The 20,017-nt window shown below is 44.9% G+C and overlaps 19 protein-coding genes across 19 annotated transcripts; 12 read left to right on the top strand and 7 right to left on the bottom strand.

Annotated features, from left to right (window-relative positions):
* Window positions 1-93: 93 nt before the first annotated feature.
* On the top strand, window positions 94-1,776 carry OGAPHI_004671 (uncharacterized protein; the record flags this gene model as incomplete). Its single annotated transcript, XM_046205774.1, has 1 exon — window positions 94-1,776. The coding sequence occupies one exon, from the start codon at window positions 94-96 to the stop codon at window positions 1,774-1,776; it is 1,683 nt and encodes a 560-aa protein (XP_046060237.1).
* Window positions 1,777-2,118: 342 nt separating this feature from the next.
* OGAPHI_004672 (uncharacterized protein) lies at window positions 2,119-2,853 on the top strand (the record flags this gene model as incomplete). Its single annotated transcript, XM_046205775.1, has 1 exon — window positions 2,119-2,853. One exon carries the CDS (start codon window positions 2,119-2,121, stop codon window positions 2,851-2,853), a length of 735 nt encoding a protein of 244 aa, XP_046060238.1.
* A 445-nt stretch (window positions 2,854-3,298) lies between these two features.
* OGAPHI_004673 (uncharacterized protein) lies at window positions 3,299-4,336 on the top strand (the record flags this gene model as incomplete). The annotated part of the gene is made up of 1 exon (XM_046205776.1): window positions 3,299-4,336. The coding sequence occupies one exon, from the start codon at window positions 3,299-3,301 to the stop codon at window positions 4,334-4,336; it is 1,038 nt and encodes a 345-aa protein (XP_046060239.1).
* Window positions 3,412-3,636, bottom strand: OGAPHI_004674 (uncharacterized protein; the record flags this gene model as incomplete). Its single annotated transcript, XM_046205777.1, has 1 exon — window positions 3,412-3,636. One exon carries the CDS (start codon window positions 3,634-3,636, stop codon window positions 3,412-3,414), a length of 225 nt encoding a protein of 74 aa, XP_046060240.1.
* Window positions 4,337-4,457: 121 nt separating the features above from the next.
* Window positions 4,458-6,032, bottom strand: OGAPHI_004675 (uncharacterized protein; the record flags this gene model as incomplete). The annotated part of the gene is made up of 1 exon (XM_046205778.1): window positions 4,458-6,032. The coding sequence occupies one exon, from the start codon at window positions 6,030-6,032 to the stop codon at window positions 4,458-4,460; it is 1,575 nt and encodes a 524-aa protein (XP_046060241.1).
* OGAPHI_004676 (uncharacterized protein) lies at window positions 4,628-5,210 on the top strand (the record flags this gene model as incomplete). Its single annotated transcript, XM_046205779.1, has 2 exons — window positions 4,628-4,638; window positions 5,000-5,210. 2 exons carry the CDS (start codon window positions 4,628-4,630, stop codon window positions 5,208-5,210), a joined length of 222 nt encoding a protein of 73 aa, XP_046060242.1.
* A 198-nt stretch (window positions 6,033-6,230) lies between the features above and the next one.
* Window positions 6,231-7,389, bottom strand: OGAPHI_004677 (uncharacterized protein; the record flags this gene model as incomplete). Its single annotated transcript, XM_046205780.1, has 2 exons — window positions 6,231-6,394; window positions 7,074-7,389. 2 exons carry the CDS (start codon window positions 7,387-7,389, stop codon window positions 6,231-6,233), a joined length of 480 nt encoding a protein of 159 aa, XP_046060243.1.
* On the top strand, window positions 6,250-7,593 carry OGAPHI_004678 (uncharacterized protein; the record flags this gene model as incomplete). The annotated part of the gene is made up of 1 exon (XM_046205782.1): window positions 6,250-7,593. One exon carries the CDS (start codon window positions 6,250-6,252, stop codon window positions 7,591-7,593), a length of 1,344 nt encoding a protein of 447 aa, XP_046060244.1.
* A 131-nt stretch (window positions 7,594-7,724) lies between these two features.
* OGAPHI_004679 (uncharacterized protein) lies at window positions 7,725-8,450 on the top strand (the record flags this gene model as incomplete). Its single annotated transcript, XM_046205783.1, has 1 exon — window positions 7,725-8,450. One exon carries the CDS (start codon window positions 7,725-7,727, stop codon window positions 8,448-8,450), a length of 726 nt encoding a protein of 241 aa, XP_046060245.1.
* Window positions 8,451-8,455: 5 nt separating this feature from the next.
* Window positions 8,456-10,173, bottom strand: OGAPHI_004680 (uncharacterized protein; the record flags this gene model as incomplete). Its single annotated transcript, XM_046205784.1, has 2 exons — window positions 8,456-9,932; window positions 10,010-10,173. The coding sequence occupies 2 exons, from the start codon at window positions 10,171-10,173 to the stop codon at window positions 8,456-8,458; spliced, it is 1,641 nt and encodes a 546-aa protein (XP_046060246.1).
* A 683-nt stretch (window positions 10,174-10,856) lies between these two features.
* OGAPHI_004681 (uncharacterized protein) lies at window positions 10,857-11,930 on the top strand (the record flags this gene model as incomplete). Its single annotated transcript, XM_046205785.1, has 1 exon — window positions 10,857-11,930. The coding sequence occupies one exon, from the start codon at window positions 10,857-10,859 to the stop codon at window positions 11,928-11,930; it is 1,074 nt and encodes a 357-aa protein (XP_046060247.1).
* Window positions 11,931-12,210: 280 nt separating this feature from the next.
* On the top strand, window positions 12,211-13,608 carry OGAPHI_004682 (uncharacterized protein; the record flags this gene model as incomplete). The annotated part of the gene is made up of 1 exon (XM_046205786.1): window positions 12,211-13,608. One exon carries the CDS (start codon window positions 12,211-12,213, stop codon window positions 13,606-13,608), a length of 1,398 nt encoding a protein of 465 aa, XP_046060248.1.
* Window positions 13,609-13,617: 9 nt separating this feature from the next.
* Window positions 13,618-15,315, bottom strand: OGAPHI_004683 (uncharacterized protein; the record flags this gene model as incomplete). Its single annotated transcript, XM_046205787.1, has 1 exon — window positions 13,618-15,315. The coding sequence occupies one exon, from the start codon at window positions 15,313-15,315 to the stop codon at window positions 13,618-13,620; it is 1,698 nt and encodes a 565-aa protein (XP_046060249.1).
* Window positions 13,685-14,040, top strand: OGAPHI_004684 (uncharacterized protein; the record flags this gene model as incomplete). The annotated part of the gene is made up of 2 exons (XM_046205788.1): window positions 13,685-13,692; window positions 13,761-14,040. 2 exons carry the CDS (start codon window positions 13,685-13,687, stop codon window positions 14,038-14,040), a joined length of 288 nt encoding a protein of 95 aa, XP_046060250.1.
* A 68-nt stretch (window positions 15,316-15,383) lies between the features above and the next one.
* OGAPHI_004685 (uncharacterized protein) lies at window positions 15,384-17,033 on the bottom strand (the record flags this gene model as incomplete). The annotated part of the gene is made up of 1 exon (XM_046205789.1): window positions 15,384-17,033. One exon carries the CDS (start codon window positions 17,031-17,033, stop codon window positions 15,384-15,386), a length of 1,650 nt encoding a protein of 549 aa, XP_046060251.1.
* OGAPHI_004686 (uncharacterized protein) lies at window positions 15,502-15,903 on the top strand (the record flags this gene model as incomplete). The annotated part of the gene is made up of 2 exons (XM_046205790.1): window positions 15,502-15,539; window positions 15,615-15,903. 2 exons carry the CDS (start codon window positions 15,502-15,504, stop codon window positions 15,901-15,903), a joined length of 327 nt encoding a protein of 108 aa, XP_046060252.1.
* A 124-nt stretch (window positions 17,034-17,157) lies between the features above and the next one.
* Window positions 17,158-18,042, top strand: OGAPHI_004687 (uncharacterized protein; the record flags this gene model as incomplete). Its single annotated transcript, XM_046205791.1, has 1 exon — window positions 17,158-18,042. The coding sequence occupies one exon, from the start codon at window positions 17,158-17,160 to the stop codon at window positions 18,040-18,042; it is 885 nt and encodes a 294-aa protein (XP_046060253.1).
* A 113-nt stretch (window positions 18,043-18,155) lies between these two features.
* OGAPHI_004688 (uncharacterized protein) lies at window positions 18,156-19,730 on the bottom strand (the record flags this gene model as incomplete). The annotated part of the gene is made up of 3 exons (XM_046205793.1): window positions 18,156-18,577; window positions 18,680-19,190; window positions 19,254-19,730. The coding sequence occupies 3 exons, from the start codon at window positions 19,728-19,730 to the stop codon at window positions 18,156-18,158; spliced, it is 1,410 nt and encodes a 469-aa protein (XP_046060254.1).
* Window positions 18,180-19,925, top strand: OGAPHI_004689 (uncharacterized protein; the record flags this gene model as incomplete). The annotated part of the gene is made up of 1 exon (XM_046205794.1): window positions 18,180-19,925. The coding sequence occupies one exon, from the start codon at window positions 18,180-18,182 to the stop codon at window positions 19,923-19,925; it is 1,746 nt and encodes a 581-aa protein (XP_046060255.1).
* Window positions 19,926-20,017: the final 92 nt, after the last annotated feature.

The raw sequence follows: 20,017 nt of genomic DNA on the forward strand, positions 1-20,017 counted from the left end.
CAAATATTTTTGAGTAGTGGTGCGGGCCTGCAGGGTGGTAGAAAAATAAATTATCGCTTCGTCTGGCTATTACGGTTCTTTCCAGCAGACAAAATGAGTCCTTCCATATCGAAAATATGCGTCAGCTGTAAAGGACTGGGAAAACGAGACTGTGACGGAACATCCCCCTCGTGTTCTAACTGTGTTCAGGTTTTACAGCCATGCTGCTACAAAGTTGAGGCCGATAGAAGACGTCGAAAATACCAAGCAAGTTACATTTTCCAGCTGCAAGAAAAGGTCAACAAGTTAGAAAGCCATCTTTCGTTATCAACCCAACACACCTTATGTGACGAACTTACTCCTCCTCCCGAAAATCCGGCAAAATACAGAAAGAAGCTGAACAAAATAGATCAATCAGCAAATGAGTCAGTTTTTGCTAAAATATTCGGTGAATGTTTGGAGTTCAAGGGTCGCCATGACAGCGCTTCTAGAGACCTTCTATCGAAAGAAGAATTCGAGTATGGCTTCTCGGACCTGGAGGTTTTGCACGTTGCAAATAGTTTCAAATTCGGATTGATTGAACTAACTCGCGATAACAGCTTCCAAGTGCCTTATGTCCTCCGACTTTCTTTGTCTGAGATAGAGGAGTGGGATTTTATGGCTGATTTCATACCTTCGCATCGGCTGGTCATATGTTCAATGTTTGGAATCGCTGCTCTCTATTCCGATTTGTCAAATGCGCACAAGTTCAGCAAAATATTCATCAATCAAGCAGCCAACATTGCTAGACAGGCATTCATGCTCGAACCAGACAGGTTTCTTGTTCAAGGGTTACTACTTTTGTCATCTTATGAAATGGGAATGGGTTCTGACAGATCGTCTTACATGTACAGTTCTATGGCATGTAATATCTTAGAACATATGGGTTACCATGCTCAAAGTGATAGCTCAAGTTCCAAAAACAATGAGGCCGCAAATCTCGATTCCGCATTGTTTTGGTCCGTATGCTTGCAAGACAGAATCATCTCCACAAAATTGGGTCTTCCAGCATGTCTTCATTATAAGCGAGTTGCAACACCATTTTATCAAGTTCAAGGATCTGCTGCAGACGGAAAATCGTATATTTGCGAACTCTCGTTTAGTTACACGACGCGGTTATGGTACATCCTTGATAGGTTTCAGGATCAGATCTTTGCCTCGCAACACGATGTGGGAGACTCACAGGAGCATGTCAAACTACATGATACAGCAGAGCTTTGTTTTAAGGACATAAAGTCTTTGCTACCACCGCTATTAAAGAAACGCAATATCCCTGAAGATCCCTCCGTTATTTATTACCACATGTGCCATTTCGCTTGCTTGATCTTACTTGAAAGCACTTTCGTCAAACAATTTCCAGTGACTGGTTCAAGGAAATGTATACTGGCAGCAAATGAAATCTCAAGGCTTATTGAGGAATTGTTTGACTCCGGTCAGATCTATATGACATCATACCACTTTGGGTTCATTTGTTATTTGGCGGCCACGGTGCATCTTTCATTATACATTGTGCTATCTCAAAAACAACGAAGCATATTAGTCCGTTGCAAGAGTTGTTTCAAAGCCTTGGAAATAAACGGTTTGAAATGGAAAGGATCATTGGAATATTTGAGAATGTTGAACCAGTTTGCTGAAGCTAATGAGGTTACAATCGAGGAACCTCAGAATGATATGCGCCTTGGTTGGCTGGAGATTAGACAACCGTATACGGGATCTATTCTTGACGAATTTGACCAGAGAGTTCCTCAAACATGTTGACTGTAGCTATGAATTAATTACAATCTACCGCAGGGCAGATAATGTGCATATGTGTTTAGAACTCGAAATTACGACCACGTATTCTGTACCATTGATAAAGGCCGACACTAACACCAAACTCTGGCTATGGCAGCTTTGATTTATAATCCCTGACATATGAGTTTTCGGCTATAAGCTATCGCCGAAATTTACTTTCAAAATATTACAAATCGTAGCTCGAATTCGGTTACATTTTCTACGTTTTCGGAATCGAAGAGGCATGTTACTAATCGTTGTAGAGACCTCCAGTCACCTATAAATACCACAAGCAATGTCGTATGTAGAGCACAAACAAAATCAAACATGACTGTCTATTTTATCGCAGGAGCTTCAAGAGGAATTGGTCTGGAAGTTGTAAGACAACTGAGCAGCACCCAAAGCAATCACGTGATCGCTAGCTACCGGTCTAAAAACACTGCTCAAGACCTATTCGAGCTGTCTAAACAGAAGAACGTCGACCTTGTCGATCTCGATGTGGATGATGAAAAATCCGTTGACCTGTTGTCTTCCAAATTGGAGAAGCTCACATCGGTCATTGATGTTGCTGTCCTCAACGCTGGAATCGGGAAAAACTATGCTTCCGTCATCGACACTCCACGTGACGCATGGATTCAGCACTTTGTTACCAACACTTTGGGTCCAATTGCTGTTTTCAAACAGATTCGTGAGCTCGTTTTAAAGTCAACGATCCGTAAGGTTTACTTCACTTCAAGTGCGGCAGGCTCAATCCAAAACTACATTTCGTTCCCTATAGCAGCATACGGTACATCCAAAGCGGCTTTGAACTTTGCTGTGAAAGAGCTTACTGACGAGATCCCGGAGATTACTTTTGTGATGTTCCACCCTGGTCTTGTTCCCACCGAGCTTGTCATGAATCCACTGGACGCAATGATGGAGGATGAGGATGCAAAGAAGGCTTTCCTTGCATTGAGTCTGACTCCTGCACAAAGTGCAACCTACATTATTGCGGCCATCAATTCGAACATCAAATCTGGTAGATTTATCAGGGTCGATGATCAAACTGACATCCCATTCTAAATATGGTTTTATAGGTGTAATTAATTTTGACACCTAATTAAAATTTTGGAGGAGTCTGAAGAGTCGGGTGGTGGTGATTTCGATAGGATTTACGAATCTTTCAAATGCGAAGGTGATGATCTTATATCTTACAGGAAACTTGATTTAGCTTCTCTGGGTTGGCAATAACTACAAATGTAATAAGCACACGAACATCGTGATTTAAAGTGTTTGATAGATTTTAGCAATGGTCAGACAGGTAGACCCCTGGCAGTGCCGATCACACTTGGGAGCCCCTGACTGACTAATTTAAACCACAGCTAAACTCATTCAAATTACGCCATCAGTTTACATTTTCATCTCTCCACAGTGTCTTAATAAGGAAATCTCCGCGATAAAAAAAATGTAGCACCATGACATAAATAGCTCGAGCAGTCCAAAATTCTGGTTCAAAGAATAACTCAAAATGACCACAACAAAGCTCTTTATTCTTGGTGCAACTGGATATATCGGGGGTGAAGTTTTACATAAATTCCTGCTGCAATACCCAGATGCTCATGTTATCGCGTTGGTGAGAACTCAAGCCAAGGCAGATTTGCTCAAGCAGGCAATCAACGGGAATCTGGAAACGGTCATTGGAGACTTAAATAGCCTGGATGTCATCGAGGAAAACGTTGCAAAGGCAGACATCGTTATTAATGCAGCATCCAATAACCATCTTCCAAGCCTGGAGGCGATCAAAACTTCGCTCATTGCAAAGAAGACCAGGACCTTATTCATCCAAACATCTGGTGCTGGTGTCATAGCGGACTCCACTGATCCTACTAAGCAGAATCCAAACAAAGTTTACTCAGATGTCAAGGATATTGATGAAATAAACTCGTTACCAGACTCACAACCTCATCGTCTTGCCGACAAACTGGTTCAGACGTTCAAAGAAAGCTCTAAAGTTGTTGAAACAGCAATTATATCTCCACCAACCATATTTGGAGTCAGTAACGGTTTTGACCACAAGACATCTGTGCAAATTCCATTGCTTGCCAAAGCTATCACCAAGGTTGGCTATTCATTTACAGTTTACAAGGGGGACACTTACTGGAGCCATGTTCACATTTCGGACTTGGGAGACCTTTATGTCTTGATTATTGAAAAGTTTTTGAAACAGCAAGACTTCCCATCAGGATACAAGGGATACTATTTCGCTGCTGGCGGGACTCCTCATTCATGGAAAGACGTTTCGGTTGCAGTCTCAAAGCTTTTGGTGGAGAAAAAATTGATTTCCTCCGACAAAATCGAGCAATTGAACCCAGATCAAGTTCAAAAGGTGTTTGGACTTCCAGCACTCTTCTGGGGATCCAATGCAAAGACCGATGCAGACCTAGGGAAACAAATTGGCTGGGAACCGAAGAAATCTTCCGACAAGGAATTCTGGGAAGACATCGAGATTGAGATCGATTACTTGAAAAAAACTGGCTATTTTGAAGGTGAGTTAAAATCACATTAGTAGACCTTGAAATGAATACTAGATTATTAAAAAATATGTATCAATGAAAATAAGTAGCAAGCCTGCTCCGAGCTCAAACAGTGATAATATGTATTGTGAAAACGTAGAGCACGTTGATCCATTAGTAGACAAATCTGAAATTCTTGTTTTCCAGATCAGTCTTATCTTTCAGACCATCGAGAACACCTTCGATCTGAAGTTCTTCGTTTTCCTCAGGGTTTCCATAAAGTCTGTTTCTTCTGCGATTCTCAAAGAAGATGTACACTCCAAGACCGCAACCAATAGCAATACATGCCGCAAAAGTACCCATGATGGTAGCAAGAGCATGAGTGTACTTAGGAGCGTCACTGGAGTGGAAAGCAAACGGACCAACGATGTTTCCAACTGCAAATGCGATCAAAACCAAAGCGTTTGTGAACGATTGTTTAGTGTGACCACTGACCAGCTGTCCTGTCATGTTGATTGCGAACGGGAAAGACGCAGAACACGAGTTGATCATCCAGTAACTAAACACACGTCCCCACTTGTTGGCACCTCCATTTTCAGTTCCGTAGACAATAGCCATACCGATAATGGCGATCACCATCGGAATTGTTAAACCAGCAATTCTTAAGTTCTTGAAGTAGCGACCTGCAAAAACCCAAACCCACATCTGACCAGCAGACGAAACCGAGAACGGAAGATTGACAAGAAGCGTGGTGTATTTGTCAAAGTCAAAGGACTCCAAGACCAGGGTGTTGAAATTGGTCAGTCCACCATTTGGAATCATGGAGAAGAACATGTACAAGATCAGGAAGTAAGTCTTTGGATCTTTGATAGCATGCCACATCTGGTAGTTTTGCCATTGAATGGTCTTGATACCAGTCATGTTTGAAGAGACACGCTTTGCTGCCACGGTCTTCTCGTGATCGGACAAGAAGTGTGCGTCCTGAGGCAGAGCAGGAAGGAAGAAGGAAACAACACCACCAAGGATAAAAGAAAGCAGTCCAAGCACAAGGTAGATATACTTCCAGTGAGCAAGGGCACCACCCGCGTGTCCAAATCCATATGCAACTAAACTGAAGATGATGTAAGTACCACCTTGACCAGAGTTGAAACACAGATAACGGATTGGCTGTTCAGACTTCTTCCACCAGTTACCAACGTAGGTCATCAAGGCTGCAGAAACGGGAGCCTCGCTGACTCCAAGCAGGAATCGGATAACCAGAATTCCTGCGTAGTTCTTGGCCCCAAGATGAGCCAACATAAGAATTCCCCATGAAATACAAACACCTGTGATGATCTTAGGAATTGGATATTTGTGGACCAGCACGTTAGCAGGGTATTCAGCTCCCAAGTATCCAAAGTAGAAAATAGATGACACCCAAGAGTAGTCGTTGCCGACCAGATGGGTATCCTCTCTGAAGTTCATCAGCACGGCCCACGACAAGGAGGCCTTGTCCACGTAGTTCAAACCGTACAAAAAGGTCAGGATCGGCATAAATCTCCAGTCGAGTTTTCTTCTAACGCGGCGATCTTCCTCCGGATCCAGAGTTTCATCGATATGGTCTTTCAGAAGGCCAAACGCTTTGTCTCTGATCTCCTGCTCTCCCTCGGGGGACAGCACACCGTTCACAGCAACATGCTGATCAACAGACTTCTCATGCTTGTCGCTACTGACTTGGCTATCTGCTGAAGACTTGAGTTCCTCAATCATTGAAACTATTTAAGCGTTCAAGTGGATATATTTATAGTGGGCCTTCGGCAATCCCGATATGGGTTTTTTAGCACTATCTATCTATCTCCTCGATATGCAAACCCTTCAAAACAAGACGGAGATTTCCATTTTTAGCGTGTCGCATAATCCCGATAAGGAATGCGAGATTAGAAATATTTAATAAATTAGATCACGACACTAAAGTTTCAGACAAGTAATGTCATCAAAGTATCTACCAGCCTCCAATCCGGTCAAATCGTTTTGGCTAACGGCTGAGGTCGATTTCAAAGATCTCAGATCGACAGAAGAGCTCCCAGCTGAAGCTGATATTGTCATAGTGGGATCAGGATATGCCGGATCCACTATGGCATACTACCTGATGCAAGAACAATTTAGTGGATCAATGGTGATGTTGGAAGCTAGAGACGTGTGCACAGGAGCAACAGCTCGTAATGGTGGTCATCTGAAACCAAGTCTTTATTATTCGCACAAGTCCTGGAAACATCGCTACGGCGAAAAGGGAGCAGCTGAGATTGTGAACTTCGAGCATGCTCACCTCAAGGCTGTCAAAGAAATCATTGAACAAGAAAAGATTGACTGTGATTTTGTTTTGACTCGTTCATGCGATGTCCACCTTACAAAAACTGCCGAGCAAGATTGTATCGACAATTACTACGATATGATGAGGAACCCATACATCACCTGCAAGCACGACACCCAAATTCTCTTCGGCGAGGCAGCAAAAAACATCTCCCACGTCGTTGACTCAAACGTGTGCGTTACGTTTACTGCTGGTCAACTGTGGCCTTACAAACTGATGACCTCTCTACTAAGAAAATGTCTGGAAAAGGGTTTAAATCTTCAGACCAACACTCCTGTGCTGGGAACTGAAAAGCGCGCCGGAAAATGGCTTGTCAAAACCTCTAGAGGAACGATTCTGGCAAAGAAGGTTGTTTTTGCCACCAATGCCTACACTGCTTCCGTGGAGCCAAAATTTGAGAACAAGATTGTTCCAATCAAAGGTATGTGTAGCCACATTACCCCGGAGAACCGTCCAGCTCATTTGAATAATACCTACGGAATCCGGTACGATGGAGCAGATCAAGATTACCTGATCAACCGCCCTGACGGATCCGTTATTGTCGGAGGTGCGAAGAAGCACATTTTCCCGTTCAAGAATCTCTTCTACAATGTGGTCGATGACAGCACTCTGGTTCCTGGAAGCGAGCGATACTTTGACGGCTACATGAAGCGGTTCCATACCTGGGATACCACCAAAGCTACAACTGATTATGTTTGGAGCGGAATTTTGGGTTACACTGACGACTCTTTCCCGTATGTCGGAGAAATGCCTCATGAGGAGGGTAAATTTGTTATTGCAGGGTTCCACGGACACGGCATGCCAAGAGTGTTGTTATCTTCAAAGGCTCTCGCCAAAGCTGTTTTGGGCAAAGATAAGAATCTTGCAATTCCATCCGCATTCAAATTAAGCGAACAAAGATTGAAGCAAACGAATAATCGCATCTTACAATCTTTGGGAACACCCGAGGCAAAGCTCTAACTAAAAAAAATTTATGCGACAGTAGCGACAATGCAAGATTATTTCGAGGAACCCTAAATATTGATCCTGATAATAAAGGTATTTCTGAGTATAAATATTTCTCCGGCCCCTGATGGTCATTAACACACACCATGCCTGATATCATCTTCGACATTGTCGGAACCTGTATTTCGTACGAGAAAGTCATCGAGGGAATTGAGAGCCGTCTCGGAGCCAGATTCAAAGAGTCCAACATTGACACCCGGTTATTCTTTTTCTTCTGGTTGGCGGGATGCGAGCGTGATTACTCGTACCTTTCCCAGGCAGGCCACTATCAGCCTTTCCAAAAGGTCTTCAAGTCCACATTCTACAGATCCCTGTTTTTTGCCGGAATCAAGGACCCACACACCTACGCTAATGATGACGATTTGGAATTCATTTACGGAGAGTGGTTCAAATTGGAAGGTAGACCCGAACTCAAGGAGATGTTCAAGCTCCTGAGAGACAACGGCTTCACCATCTGGTGTTTGACTGATGCCTCTCACGAAAGAGTTGCTGGTTACTTCAAACGGTCTGGCGTGGAGATGCCATCCGAAAACCTGATCTCATGTGATTCCATCGGTGCTGGTAAGCCAGAAAAGGAGGTCTACGACTTCATTGCCAACAAGATCCCATCAGAGAGCTCGAAAGCATTCTTTGCTGCTGCCCACATGTGGGACTCCTGTGCTGCCAAGCAGGCTGGATTTATTACTGCTTGGAGCAGTGTTCACGAGTACGATCCGTGCGTGGAGATCTTTGGAGAGCCAGACATCTTAGCTACTGGACTGGTGGATCTTGCCACCAAGATCATTGCAAAAAAAAAGGAGATTAGTAATTAATTAATTTATGCTAAGGACAAAGTCCAGCCCATACTCTCAGCAACATCAAACCAGTAGACGCATTTCCATCCTCCGTTATTGTTCTTCCAGACTTTGCGAATCACCACCAAGATCCGCTCAAAGTTTTTGACCGGAAACTTGGACGATATCTGGTGAAGCTTACCAGACATCTCTTTGCGATCTTCCTTGGTTACTGAAGCGCAACCAGCAACCAAGAAGGGGAAGCAAAGAGCAGCCTGAACAGACGTGTTGAGCACAATATCCAGACACGGTTTCAACTCTAGCAGCAGCAGTTGGATTTCAGGAAGCGCGGGAGGAGTCTTTCTTATCATCATCCGCAAATAGATCTGCAAACTAAGCTTGTAGGTTTCGAAAAGCGTATGATGGTGCTCCAATTCTTCATCGTTTTTCAGGAAAAGCAGCGATCGTGTATGCGGCTCTGTGTTCCTGATTCTGATGTCTAGATCCTTGTAGCTGAGATCGAGTAGAGTGAGGTAATCAAGTCGTTTCTTGTCGTACTCCTCCTTGTCTGTGATTTGTTCGAGTTCCTCTTCCATCGAAACCAGCATGGTTCGAGTGTTTGCAATCTCACCCAGAAGAACGTATAGCGGTCTCACACATCCTTGCAGCGGGTCACAAACGCTTCCCGAATCAAGTAGTCGCATACTACTCGATCCGATATCCAAAGCCTCGCAGTATTGTTCACTCGTGAAAATTGTACCCGTTTGGTGGCTAGTGCTGCTCAGAACGTCGTGGTACAAGAAATTAGAAATCAGCCATTTGGCGTCCTCTGAGCGGCCAAGAAGCTGAACCAAGGCTCGCAAGTTACCTTTGGATTCGTCAACGATGAACTCGTGAAGCTTGCGGAAATATTTATACCAGTCCTTAACGTCGCCGGCACAGATTTCCGCCGCACATAAAATGGTGTAAACCGAGACAAGTTCTAGCTTGTCATTATCGGTAAGAAATGGAGCCTTTAGCTTATCACTGCACAGATTCAAAGAACTCTTGATGTACTTCAAAGGTGTACTGTTTTCCTTTGATCCAGCCAGGAACAGTCCTCCCCAGCCAAGCAGTGCGTGAAGAATAGATGTGTTCTTGGCAGCCAAAGGAATGTACAAGCTGAGGAAAAAATTAGTTTCCTCGGGGAGGATCGACACTGTCTTGGAAACGCAGTTAACGTAGTAATCGAGGTACTCGTTTTCCGTTTGGTTGAGACTTTGCATCATAGGCAGCGAAAACAAACTTTTCTGAGGAGATAAGACATCTGGAATGAACTGAACATGGCCCTTAAGCATATCTATCAACGAATGTGCCGGACTTCCAGGGGACGAAACAGCTGTGAAGTGCGTTGGAGTCTTGATCAGCATCTGATCAGTCGATTCGGGTGCAGTTTCGGGTGGAATCTCTTTATTCGTCTTGCGCTTCTTGTTTTTATTACGAATCTGGTCTGGGTCTCTCCAAACACATGTGATCCCCAGCCTGTCGCAAAGCTTGCACACGGGTTTCGTCTCGTCGCATCGTTTTCTAAAGTTAGTATTAAGATTTGCATTACTTACTTTCGTCTGCGGCATTCGTTGCATCCAGAACGAGATCTGCCAGCACGACCGGAGTTGTCCGGTGTGTTCAGCATCAACTGAAAATCGGGAAGAGACCTACGCGCTGCAGATGCGGGCTTCTGGTCGACTAGAGCCAGATCTGTGACGTTGAAAGCGTTGAACATGGTTTGCAATTAATGCGGCCAACTTTTTCAAAATTGGCTGTGCTAAGTTACTGGACGAGATAAGGGTCTCAAAAAATGGGAGCAGCGTTTAGACTCGACGTCCACATACTTCGGAAAACGAGGCATTTTGTGAGCTGTAGAACTATAAGCTTGGGATACGCGCATGCTGACCAATGGTATCAAATTCTCGAAGAGCCGCACAAATATGTAGCCAGGTACAGAAGAGATTGTTATTGCAATTGCTAGTGCTCGAGTCCAAGCTAGCGGGGAAGGCCGGAAGGCGACAGATAATATGGAAACGTCATCACCACTTCGTCAAAACAAATGATACCTCAGTTAGTCACGACTAATTCTGGCAGAGCCAGATATCAACAGGTTGCTACTCGTTAGTCTGCATTAACCAGCAAGTCCCTGTCAGAAGCGCGCTTCTTGGCCACAGATTTACGAATACTTGGAATTGGACACCTCGTATGTATCTGCAATTCATTGTTTTAGTTTGCAGCTCTGATCGTATAGGCAGATTGCTGTGTGAAGCTCCACGGATTTAACATTTAAGTCCACTGTTATTTCGTTATATCCTTGTGGATTTAATTTTCAACTCCCGAGCCGCTCAAGGCTGTGTACTGGTGGCAGTATATAAGGGGCACGAGTTTCCGAGTTGTCCTTCATCAAAACAGCTGCAAATGACTGACAAATTCAACTGGGATAAGGTCCCCAAAGAACTATACACCAGACTCGGCAATTCGGGATTGGAAATCTCCAAGATTATCTTGGGATGTATGTCTTACGGTAATAAGACATGGTTCCCATTCATCCTCGACCAAGAAGACGAGGTGATGGAGATGATGAAGAAAGCTTACGACAGTGGTATCAGAACATTTGATACTGCATGCAACTACTCCAATGGTGACTCTGAGAGATTCATTGGACTGTTCTTGAAGAAATACAACATTGACAGAAGATCAATTGTTATTTTGAGCAAGTGCTACTATCCATCAACTGACAACCCAGAAGGGGGAAATCTGATCCTGCCTAATAACGAGCCAGGTCATGAGTACCGCAACAGAACCGGTCTTTCCAGAAGAAATATCATCGACTCTGTTGAAGGAAGTGTTGAGAGACTGGGCACTCACATTGACGTTCTCCAGATTCACCGGTTTGACCCAAACACTCCAATTGAGGAGACCATGGAGGCTCTGCACGACGTTGTTAAGTCCGGAAAGGTCCGTTACATCGGTGCTTCCACCATGAGGGCTTACCAGTTCGTGCAAATGCAGTCTGTTGCAGAAGCCAAAGGATGGACTAAGTTCATCTCCATGCAGGGCTACTACTCTCTTCTTTACAGAGATGAGGAAGACGAATTGATTGCTTACTGCAAGAAGACTGGTGTCGGATTGATCCCATGGTCTCCGTTGGCTGGTGGCGTGCTTGCTAGACCTTTGGATAAGGCCTACAATTCTACAGATCGTTCGAGCGATCCATTCATTGCTGCAATGTACGGTCTTTCCACATTAAACGAGGGAGACAAGGCAATCATCAATCGTGTCGAGGAGCTCGCCAAGAAATACAATGTTTCAATGGCTGCCATTTCGTCTGCATGGTGCATTGCCAGGCAGCACTACCCGATTTTGGGACTTTCAAAGCCTTCCAGAATCGATGATGCTTTGCAGGCTATCAAGATTAACCTAACAGAAGAGGAGCTTAAGTACTTGGAAGAACCATACTTGCCAAGAAAACTCCCACACCTTTTCCGTTAAGAACTGTATTTAGGAACTAGCTTATGGGTAAATGATTTGATTCAAAATTGGTAGACGAAATACGACTATGGTAATTACCCAATTAGCCAACTCAATCTACTTGTAACCTCCACGTTTCTTTCGGGGCACTCTCGCACTGGAGAAGTGGACTAATTTGGCAACGGTTCCTCGAGAATTGCCTGATTCGGTAAATTGCACCCCGGACTCGCTTCGAGATTAAAGTGCACGTGTGCGGCTCGCGATAAAATAAATAGAGCTCCAGGAACCCAGATCTCGAGTAATGAGATCTGTTTTCCTTTTCGCGGCTCTTACAGGAGCCGAGATTGTTCACCATGCCCCGGTCGACAACGAGTTTTCTTCTTTAGAGCAGGTTTTCAATGCTTCGAGAGGTACCAACGGGGGAGTCTACAACTCCTCGGACGTTCCTGACGAAGAGTATGGAATTTACAACTTTTGCAATATGCCCCATGTGAGAAAAGATCATTATCCGCAAGTTGATACAAGTAAATACAAATTGCAGTTTGTCGAGGTTTCTCACCGTCACCACAAGAGAACTCCGTATGCCACGAATTGCTACCCAAAAGAAGCTTTGGTTCTGTACTGCGATGATGCTTTGAATAACTATTACTCTGAGTTCAGAACTCAGCGGGAATCCAATGATACTTTAAAGATCTCGTGGGCAAACTACCAGAACCCTAACAATCCATTCAACTACATCGATAATGGTTACAACGGGACCTGCCAGTTCCCGCAGATTTCCTACGCAGGATTGGAAGATTCTTATCAGCACGGACTGGACATCTATGGTGTTTACGGAAAGCTATTGGATTTTCTGCCTGAAACTTATAACTCCGAGCATGTTAACTTTAGAGTTACCAACAACGTGATTACTTCACAGGTTGCAAGTGCTTTGATCAAGGCTCTTTACCCAGAAGAGACGGGAATTGACGTGAAGATCGAGGTTGATGGATTCGACGCGCTCGAACCGTCATACAGTTGTGATTTTGCAGACGACTTGTACAGCGAGATCAGATCGACTCCTGAATGGGAGCAGCACCTTAAAAACGCCTCTGATTTGTACAGCGAGCTTGACAACATCACCGGCGTGGATCCAAAGGCATCTGGATGGCACGTTTCATTTGACCACTATTTCGACAACACTGCTTTCAGACTCTGCCACGGGTATGATCTGGCTTGCAACGCTGACAACTCGTCTCTGTGTATGACGGAAGACCAGGCAGAACAGATCTTCAGATTAGGCGACTACGAGTACAACTATACCTGGAGAATCAACGAGAACTCCACTCTGTATGCTGCTACCGATTATGGTGCCTACTTCAACGAGCTGAAACATAGATTGGTTGACAAGACCACGGGTGCTTCTGCTTTGAAGTACTCACACAACGTGATTCACGACGGCTCTATTAGCGGAATGCTGGGATTCCTCCAGATCAACTACCTCAGATGGCCTGGAATGGGATCTGAGGTGGTGTTTGAGCTGTACGAAGGACTGAAGGACTCCAAATGGTACGTTAGAACGTTATATGGTGGCCAGGTTCTGGAGACCACTGGTCCATTGGGAACCATCGACATGATACCCCTTGAAAAATTGGTTGACTACATTGAGTCCATGATCGGTGAAAACGCCGAGACTTTGGTTGACTACTGTACTTCTTGAATAAAATACTTAGTTTTCTATCTGAAATAATGGGCTTGAAAACTCAGTGGTATCTTCTGCTTCATCCACACTCAAAATGTACTCGTAAAAGAATGCAATGAGATGTAGATGCGAGTCGACTGGAATGAACTCGTTAACACCGTGCTCTTTAGAATAAACCCCAGGAAGCTGACCAGGTCTGTAGCGGTAGATGTGCCTAGTAAGATTCCAGTACCACTTGGTATCTGTGTTTCCAGAACCAATTCCCGGTGCAACCACAAGAGTCTGATTTGGCGCAACCAGGTCTTCGTAGACGTGCTTGATAGTGCCTGCAAAAATGTCCCATTCTTCATCGTTGATCGGTGTTACTGGAGCAGGTTCCAGCAACGAGACAACATTCACCAGGCAGTGACCTTGGGATTTTGGATCAAGGATCTTTTCGTCTCCGTTTAGACGGAATGTGAGACCTAGTCCGTATTTTTCTGCAACTGGTTCAACAGCTCCGAGTATCCTTCTGGAAACTATCTCCACCGTTTCTTCCATGGCAATCCGCACGTTGATAGTCAGCTCCACGTACTCAGGAAGAGCATTGGCCTTGACGCCTCCAAAAACAATATCCAAAGCCTGCGTTGACTTGACCACAAACCCTTTGTGCAGATCAATGTCAATATACTTGCGAGCATCCTTATTGGATGCTTTGTCAAAGCGCGAGTTCAAAATACTCTTCTTTGCCTTTGGAGTGATCTGAGGAGAGTGCTCTGCAACACAGACGTATTCCCAGTAAGCTGGATTTGCTGGTGTAAAGTAGGTGGGAATATCTAGGTTTTCAATAGCAACGATCATTTCACCCATCATTCCAATCGAAGTATGAGGAGGTGGAATTGATGAATGTCCACCAGGCGTCTCGATAATCACTTTCAGATCCACGTACCCCTTTTCTGCCGTTCCAGGAACGGACATCTTCACTCCCTCAATGGTGTCCAGGTTGACTCCTCCTTCATCAACAACCGCATAAATAGAGTCTGCTCCATATTGCTGTTCAATCCACTTTGCATTTTTATTACGGTTACCCATAACTTCTTCGTCAAAGCCAAACGAGTAGATGATGGTTCTCTTAGGAGCAAACCCTGTTTTGATCAGTTCTTCGGCACTTTCAAATAATCCAACAAGCTGGTCTTTACAATCAGCAATTCCTCTACCATGGAGATTTGTACCGTCATAGTAGCCAGCAAACGGATCGTGCTCCCATTGCGAAAGACTGTCTTCAGAAACCGGAACGGTATCCTGATGAGCCATTAGCAACAACGGTTTCAAGTTTTGATTGCTTCCCTGCCATATGTATACCAGCCCATGGTAATTGACCTTGTGCAGAGTCACATGACTATAAAACAGCGGAAAAGTTGAATTCAGGTACTCCTCGAACTTATCAAACTTGGACCAGTACTCGAAATCATCTTCCACCAATTCTGTGTCGTCATCATGCACCTCTGTTCTGATCTGAATGGCTTTTTGGAGCTTGGTGACCGACTCGTTCCTGAAGTCCGGGTCATGCAATATCCTATCGAGCACATGCTTGTGCGATTCAAAAGCAGCTGGCCGGTGAGTCTTCGTGGAAGGGCATTGACTCTCGTACCTAGTCACACCACCTCCCGTGTATAAGCCAAAATATAGTCCAATGGCTACCAGAAGCCCCAAAGCGAGATACCGAGCACCGTTTTCTCTAAACATTGTGAGGTTAGGAAGTGGTTTCCCGTTAATTTTTTTATCTATGTTATCTAAAACATCTATACACCAGTCTATTTGTCGGATTCGAGGTCGTGGTCCTCAATGAAGCAGATACTCACAAGGGACAGCAGTCCAGTGACAATAAGGAACCCAAATACAATGTGGCAGGAGTAGTCGTAGCTGTCCAGGATGGCATTGCGTGCAAACTGTGGCGCCCCCGTGAACGTGTAGCTGGGATCAGCCAGTGCAGAGTTCTTGATCAAATCGAGTTTTCCGACCCATTTTTCAGGAATATCCGACAGCTTTGCAAACCTCGAATTCAATTGGCCCCGCAACGAAAACTGTAAAAGCGCCGACGCAAGCGACACTCCCAACGTCGAACCGGTAGATCTGAAACCGTACTGGATTGAGGTCACCAGAGCTTGTTCATTTGACTTAACCGAGGAAATCATGGCTATCAAAAGAATGGTGATAACGCTAGACGTTCCGTATCTAAGTGGAACATTCACCAGTGAGTCCAGAATCACCGAGTCGTTTCTTCGGGACGAGAAAACAAGCAAACTTCCAAGAACGACAACGATCCCCGTGTAGAGCTGCTGTCTCCAGTAACGTCCGCTCTGGCGGATAATGTATCCTGCCACCATGGACGAGACAGAAGCGGCAAAGCTTCCAAGAATCAACCGCATTCCACACTCCAGCGGCGAGAGGTTTTTCACGGCGCTCCAGTAGAACGGAAGATAAAACAGACATGTAAACAGGTTCATCGAGATGAACCAGCAACAGAGCGATGATGCCAAAACTGTGCGGTTGTGCAACAGCCTAATTGGAATGATTGGCTGACTGGCTACCTTGAGATCGTAGTAGTAGAAAGACACCAAGCCAAACACACTGTAAAGAACCAGGCCTCGGAATAGCAGCGGACTGGAGTCCTGCTCCTGTCCTGCAAACGACGCAGCCAGCATCAGGGCAAGTAATGCCGACACCAAAATGAACGATCCAGTGTAGTCAATATGAGCAAGTTTCTTCCAGTATCCATGGCCTTGCATTCCGTTTCCAACAGAGCTCTTTGGTAGCTGGAAGTACAGCTGGGTGAGGAAAATACAAATCAGACAGACTGGGACCTGTACCAAGAACGCACTTCTCCAACCAAACAGTCTCTCAAAGACACCTGCAATGACTCCACCACTGGCAGCTCCACAATGGAAAAAGATGTTCAGATACCCTTGATAGAGTCCCCGTTGCCGTTTAGAAACGATGTCGGAAACAGTGATAGAGGCCATTGCGTTTAGTCCACCGCCGCCAATTCCAGTTATGAATCTTCCCGCCACCAGAGACCAGAAACTGGTTGTTATTCCGCACATGGCACATCCTATAGCAAACAGAATGGCACAGATTTGGACGATTGGCTTTCGGCCAAAAATGTCTGAAATCTTACCAAACAACGGCTGGAAAGCGGCACACGAAAGCAGATAGCTGGCTGCCACCCATGAAACATTTTCAAGCTCGTTCATGTCGCTTGCAATAACGCCCAACAAGGTCGCAACCATGGTTGAATCCAGAGCTGATAAAAATACATAGATGAACAGAGAGATGAGGATGATCAAGAACACGCTGCGAGGCAGTTTTTCATCGGCCGGGGAGGGCAACTCGGGAGCGCTGATACTACCATAATCCACCGGCTTGGGCACCTGAAGCGCCTCTTCTTCTCCGGAAGAACTCATTATCTAGAGGTTATTCAAACCAAAGATTAAAGATAATCGCGCTTTTGTTGGTCATGCGCGCCTGATCACGTGCTGTCGGAATTTGTGCGATAAAAATTAATTTATAAACTTGAAAGCGATAGATATGGACGTTGGTGTAGGAAACCAAATGGAAGGTCAACTAAACCAGGTAAACCAATTGCTGAGTACCGAGCCACTGGAAAAATTTGCATCTGAAGACAATGATACGATCCAGAGCGCGTGTGACCTGATTGTCTCAAAGTTAACAGAAAAGATATCTGGGCGGAATCTCGTAGACCCTATCATCAAACAAATAGACGAGGCGGAAGACGCACAAAGAGACCTCGAGGCTCTGGTGTTCAGGCAGATAGAAGCCTCATTATGCGAAAAAATCGAACAATTAGAAAAAGAAGTTGACAGTTTAGTGGAAACAGCCAGTGGGGTGAAGCGTTCGTCCTACTCGGACGAGCCTGGGACGAAAAAATCCAATCAGAGCAGTTCTATTGATCCTATTCTTTCTATTGGAGACGCTTTATTGCCCGAACAAAGAGAAGTTCGCGTCAAGCAAGTAGGGTCAGGCAGCATGCATTTACCGGGGACTGAAAATTTGCCGATGCATATTGTAAATTTTAAACTTCCCAGAGGGCCGCGTTCCAACAAGAGCCTCAGCGTGCGAGAATTATACAAGATTTGGTACATTGGGTCTGCCGAAAATGGACAGCCGTCGGTGCGTCAAATTATTTCTTCTTACCCAACTTGGAAGTCTACAGAAACAACCTATTACAATCGTCTGAAAAGGGTAGCTTATTTGATCGAGTCTGTTGCTAATGAGCTATCCGAATGGAATGATGCAGATCCCCGGCTGGAAGCAGTGGCATTAATTGAAAAGTACATGCAGCTTCATAACATAAGTGGCGTTAGTGCATTGTCGGATCTTTGCTCCAACCAAAAAGATGCACACGGATTTCAGGCAGTAAAGGAAAAAATTCTTGAGTCACGCACGCGTTGATGAAACTGATAATTGTTAAATTTTTTTTCAATGCATATTGTTTGTATCGGGGATAATATATAAGGCTGGATATATACAGTAAAAATTATCATTTTCAGATAACCTACTACCAATTAGAAAGTAATATCAAGAAACAAATGAGTGAGGAACTGAAAAACAGCTCTGGCTCCGAATTGGTCGATGACCATGGAGTTGAAGAAGGGCTCCCACGGGGTGTGGCTAGAATTGAGAACGTGAAAAGAACCATGGGATGGAAATACTTGACAATTTTTGTTCTCTCCATCTACCTGTGTTCTTGGACCTACTCTCTGGATAGTTCCACCACCTACAACTACCAGCCTTATGCTACCTCGCAGTTCAACCGTCACTCCATGTTGTCCACCTTGAGTATTGCAACCTCCGTCATTGGTGCCGTTTGTAAGCCGTTCATCGCTAAACTGTCCGACTTGACTTCCAGAGCTATTGCCTACATGGTCATTCTTTTGCTGTACGTGATTGGTTTCATTGTCGCCGCATGCTCCCCAACCATTTCTGCCTTCGTTATCGGTTCCGTTTTCATCGCCATTGGTCAATCCGGTATCGATTTAATGAACAGTATTTTGGTGGCAGACATGACTCCTTTGAAATGGAGATCTACCGTCCTTGGTCTGCTTTCCACTCCTTACCTCTGTACTACCTGGGTTTCCGGTTATATTGTCCAGAACATTGTCACTGCCAACTGGAGATGGGGTTACGGTATGTTTGCAATCATCACCCCAGCAGCTTTGTTGCCAGCTATTGCCCTGATTTTCTGGGTCGACTACCGTATCAACGGAGATGGCAAGAAACTTATTGCTGCTCCAAAGATCGGTCTTAGTCAGATCAAGACTGCTCTGATTGAGATCGACGCTTTCGGGCTCCTCCTCATCGGTTTCGCTTTCTCCTTGATGCTGCTCCCATGTTCCCTTTACTCCTACGCCAACGGAGGATGGAACAACCCTTCCATGATTGCCATGGAAGTTGTTGGTGGTGTTTTGCTCATCACCTACATTGTTTATGACATCTGGTTTGCTCCTTACCCATTGCTGCCAAAGCGTGTGCTCATCAACAGAACTTTCATCTGCTGTGTTTTCATTGATTTCTTGTACCAGATGGGTGGTTACATGTGGCTACTTTACTTCAGCTCGTACACTATGATTGCATTGAACCTTTCCTACAGAGACTGGACCTACTTGAGCAACACCGAGACCATGGGTCTGTGTGCCTTTGGTGTTATCTGGGGTCTGTTCTTCAGATGGACTCACCGTTACAAGGTTTTCCAAGTGACTGGTACTATTATGAGATTGATCGCTCTTGGATTGATGGTTAAGTCCACCCAGATGGAGAATGGACCATCGCTTGGAATCATAGTTGCCGGTTACGTTATCGTTTCTATTGGTGACTCTGTTATTGTTATGGGAACCCAGGTCGCTGCCCAGGCCTGTGTTCCCCACAAGGACATGGCCTCCACCATTTCTGTTCTCTCGTTGTACAGCTCTATTGGTGCCGGTGTTGGACAGGCAGTCACTGCTGCGATCTGGTCCACCCACTTGCCAGCTAAGCTTGTCGAGTACGTTGGCGATGCCACCACCGCTTACACCTACTTCGAGGACATCACCAACATCTACAACCTTCCATGGGGCTCCTCTGACAGAGTTGCATGTATTCATGCCTACCAGGACGTCAACTACTTGCTATTCTGCGGTGCCTTGGGAATCAGCGGTGCCTGCTTCGTTGCTACTTTGCTGCAAACCAACTTCTACCTGGGTGACACCCAAAACGCTGTTGAGGGCGAGCAAAAAGAGGACTACACCAAGAAATGGTACAACTACGTCATCGACTTCGTCAAACATCCATTCCACTAATGGATACTATATACGTTCAGTATATTTTGAATTAATTAGTTTTTTACCTCCGATAATTGTTCCGATGAGAGGCTTTTGTGGGCTAGTAAAAA

Source organism: Ogataea philodendri (assembly GCF_020536065.1).
Source record: "Ogataea philodendri strain CBS6075 chromosome Unknown scaffold15, whole genome shotgun sequence".
Classification (NCBI taxonomy): Eukaryota; Fungi; Ascomycota; class Pichiomycetes; order Pichiales; family Pichiaceae; genus Ogataea; species Ogataea philodendri.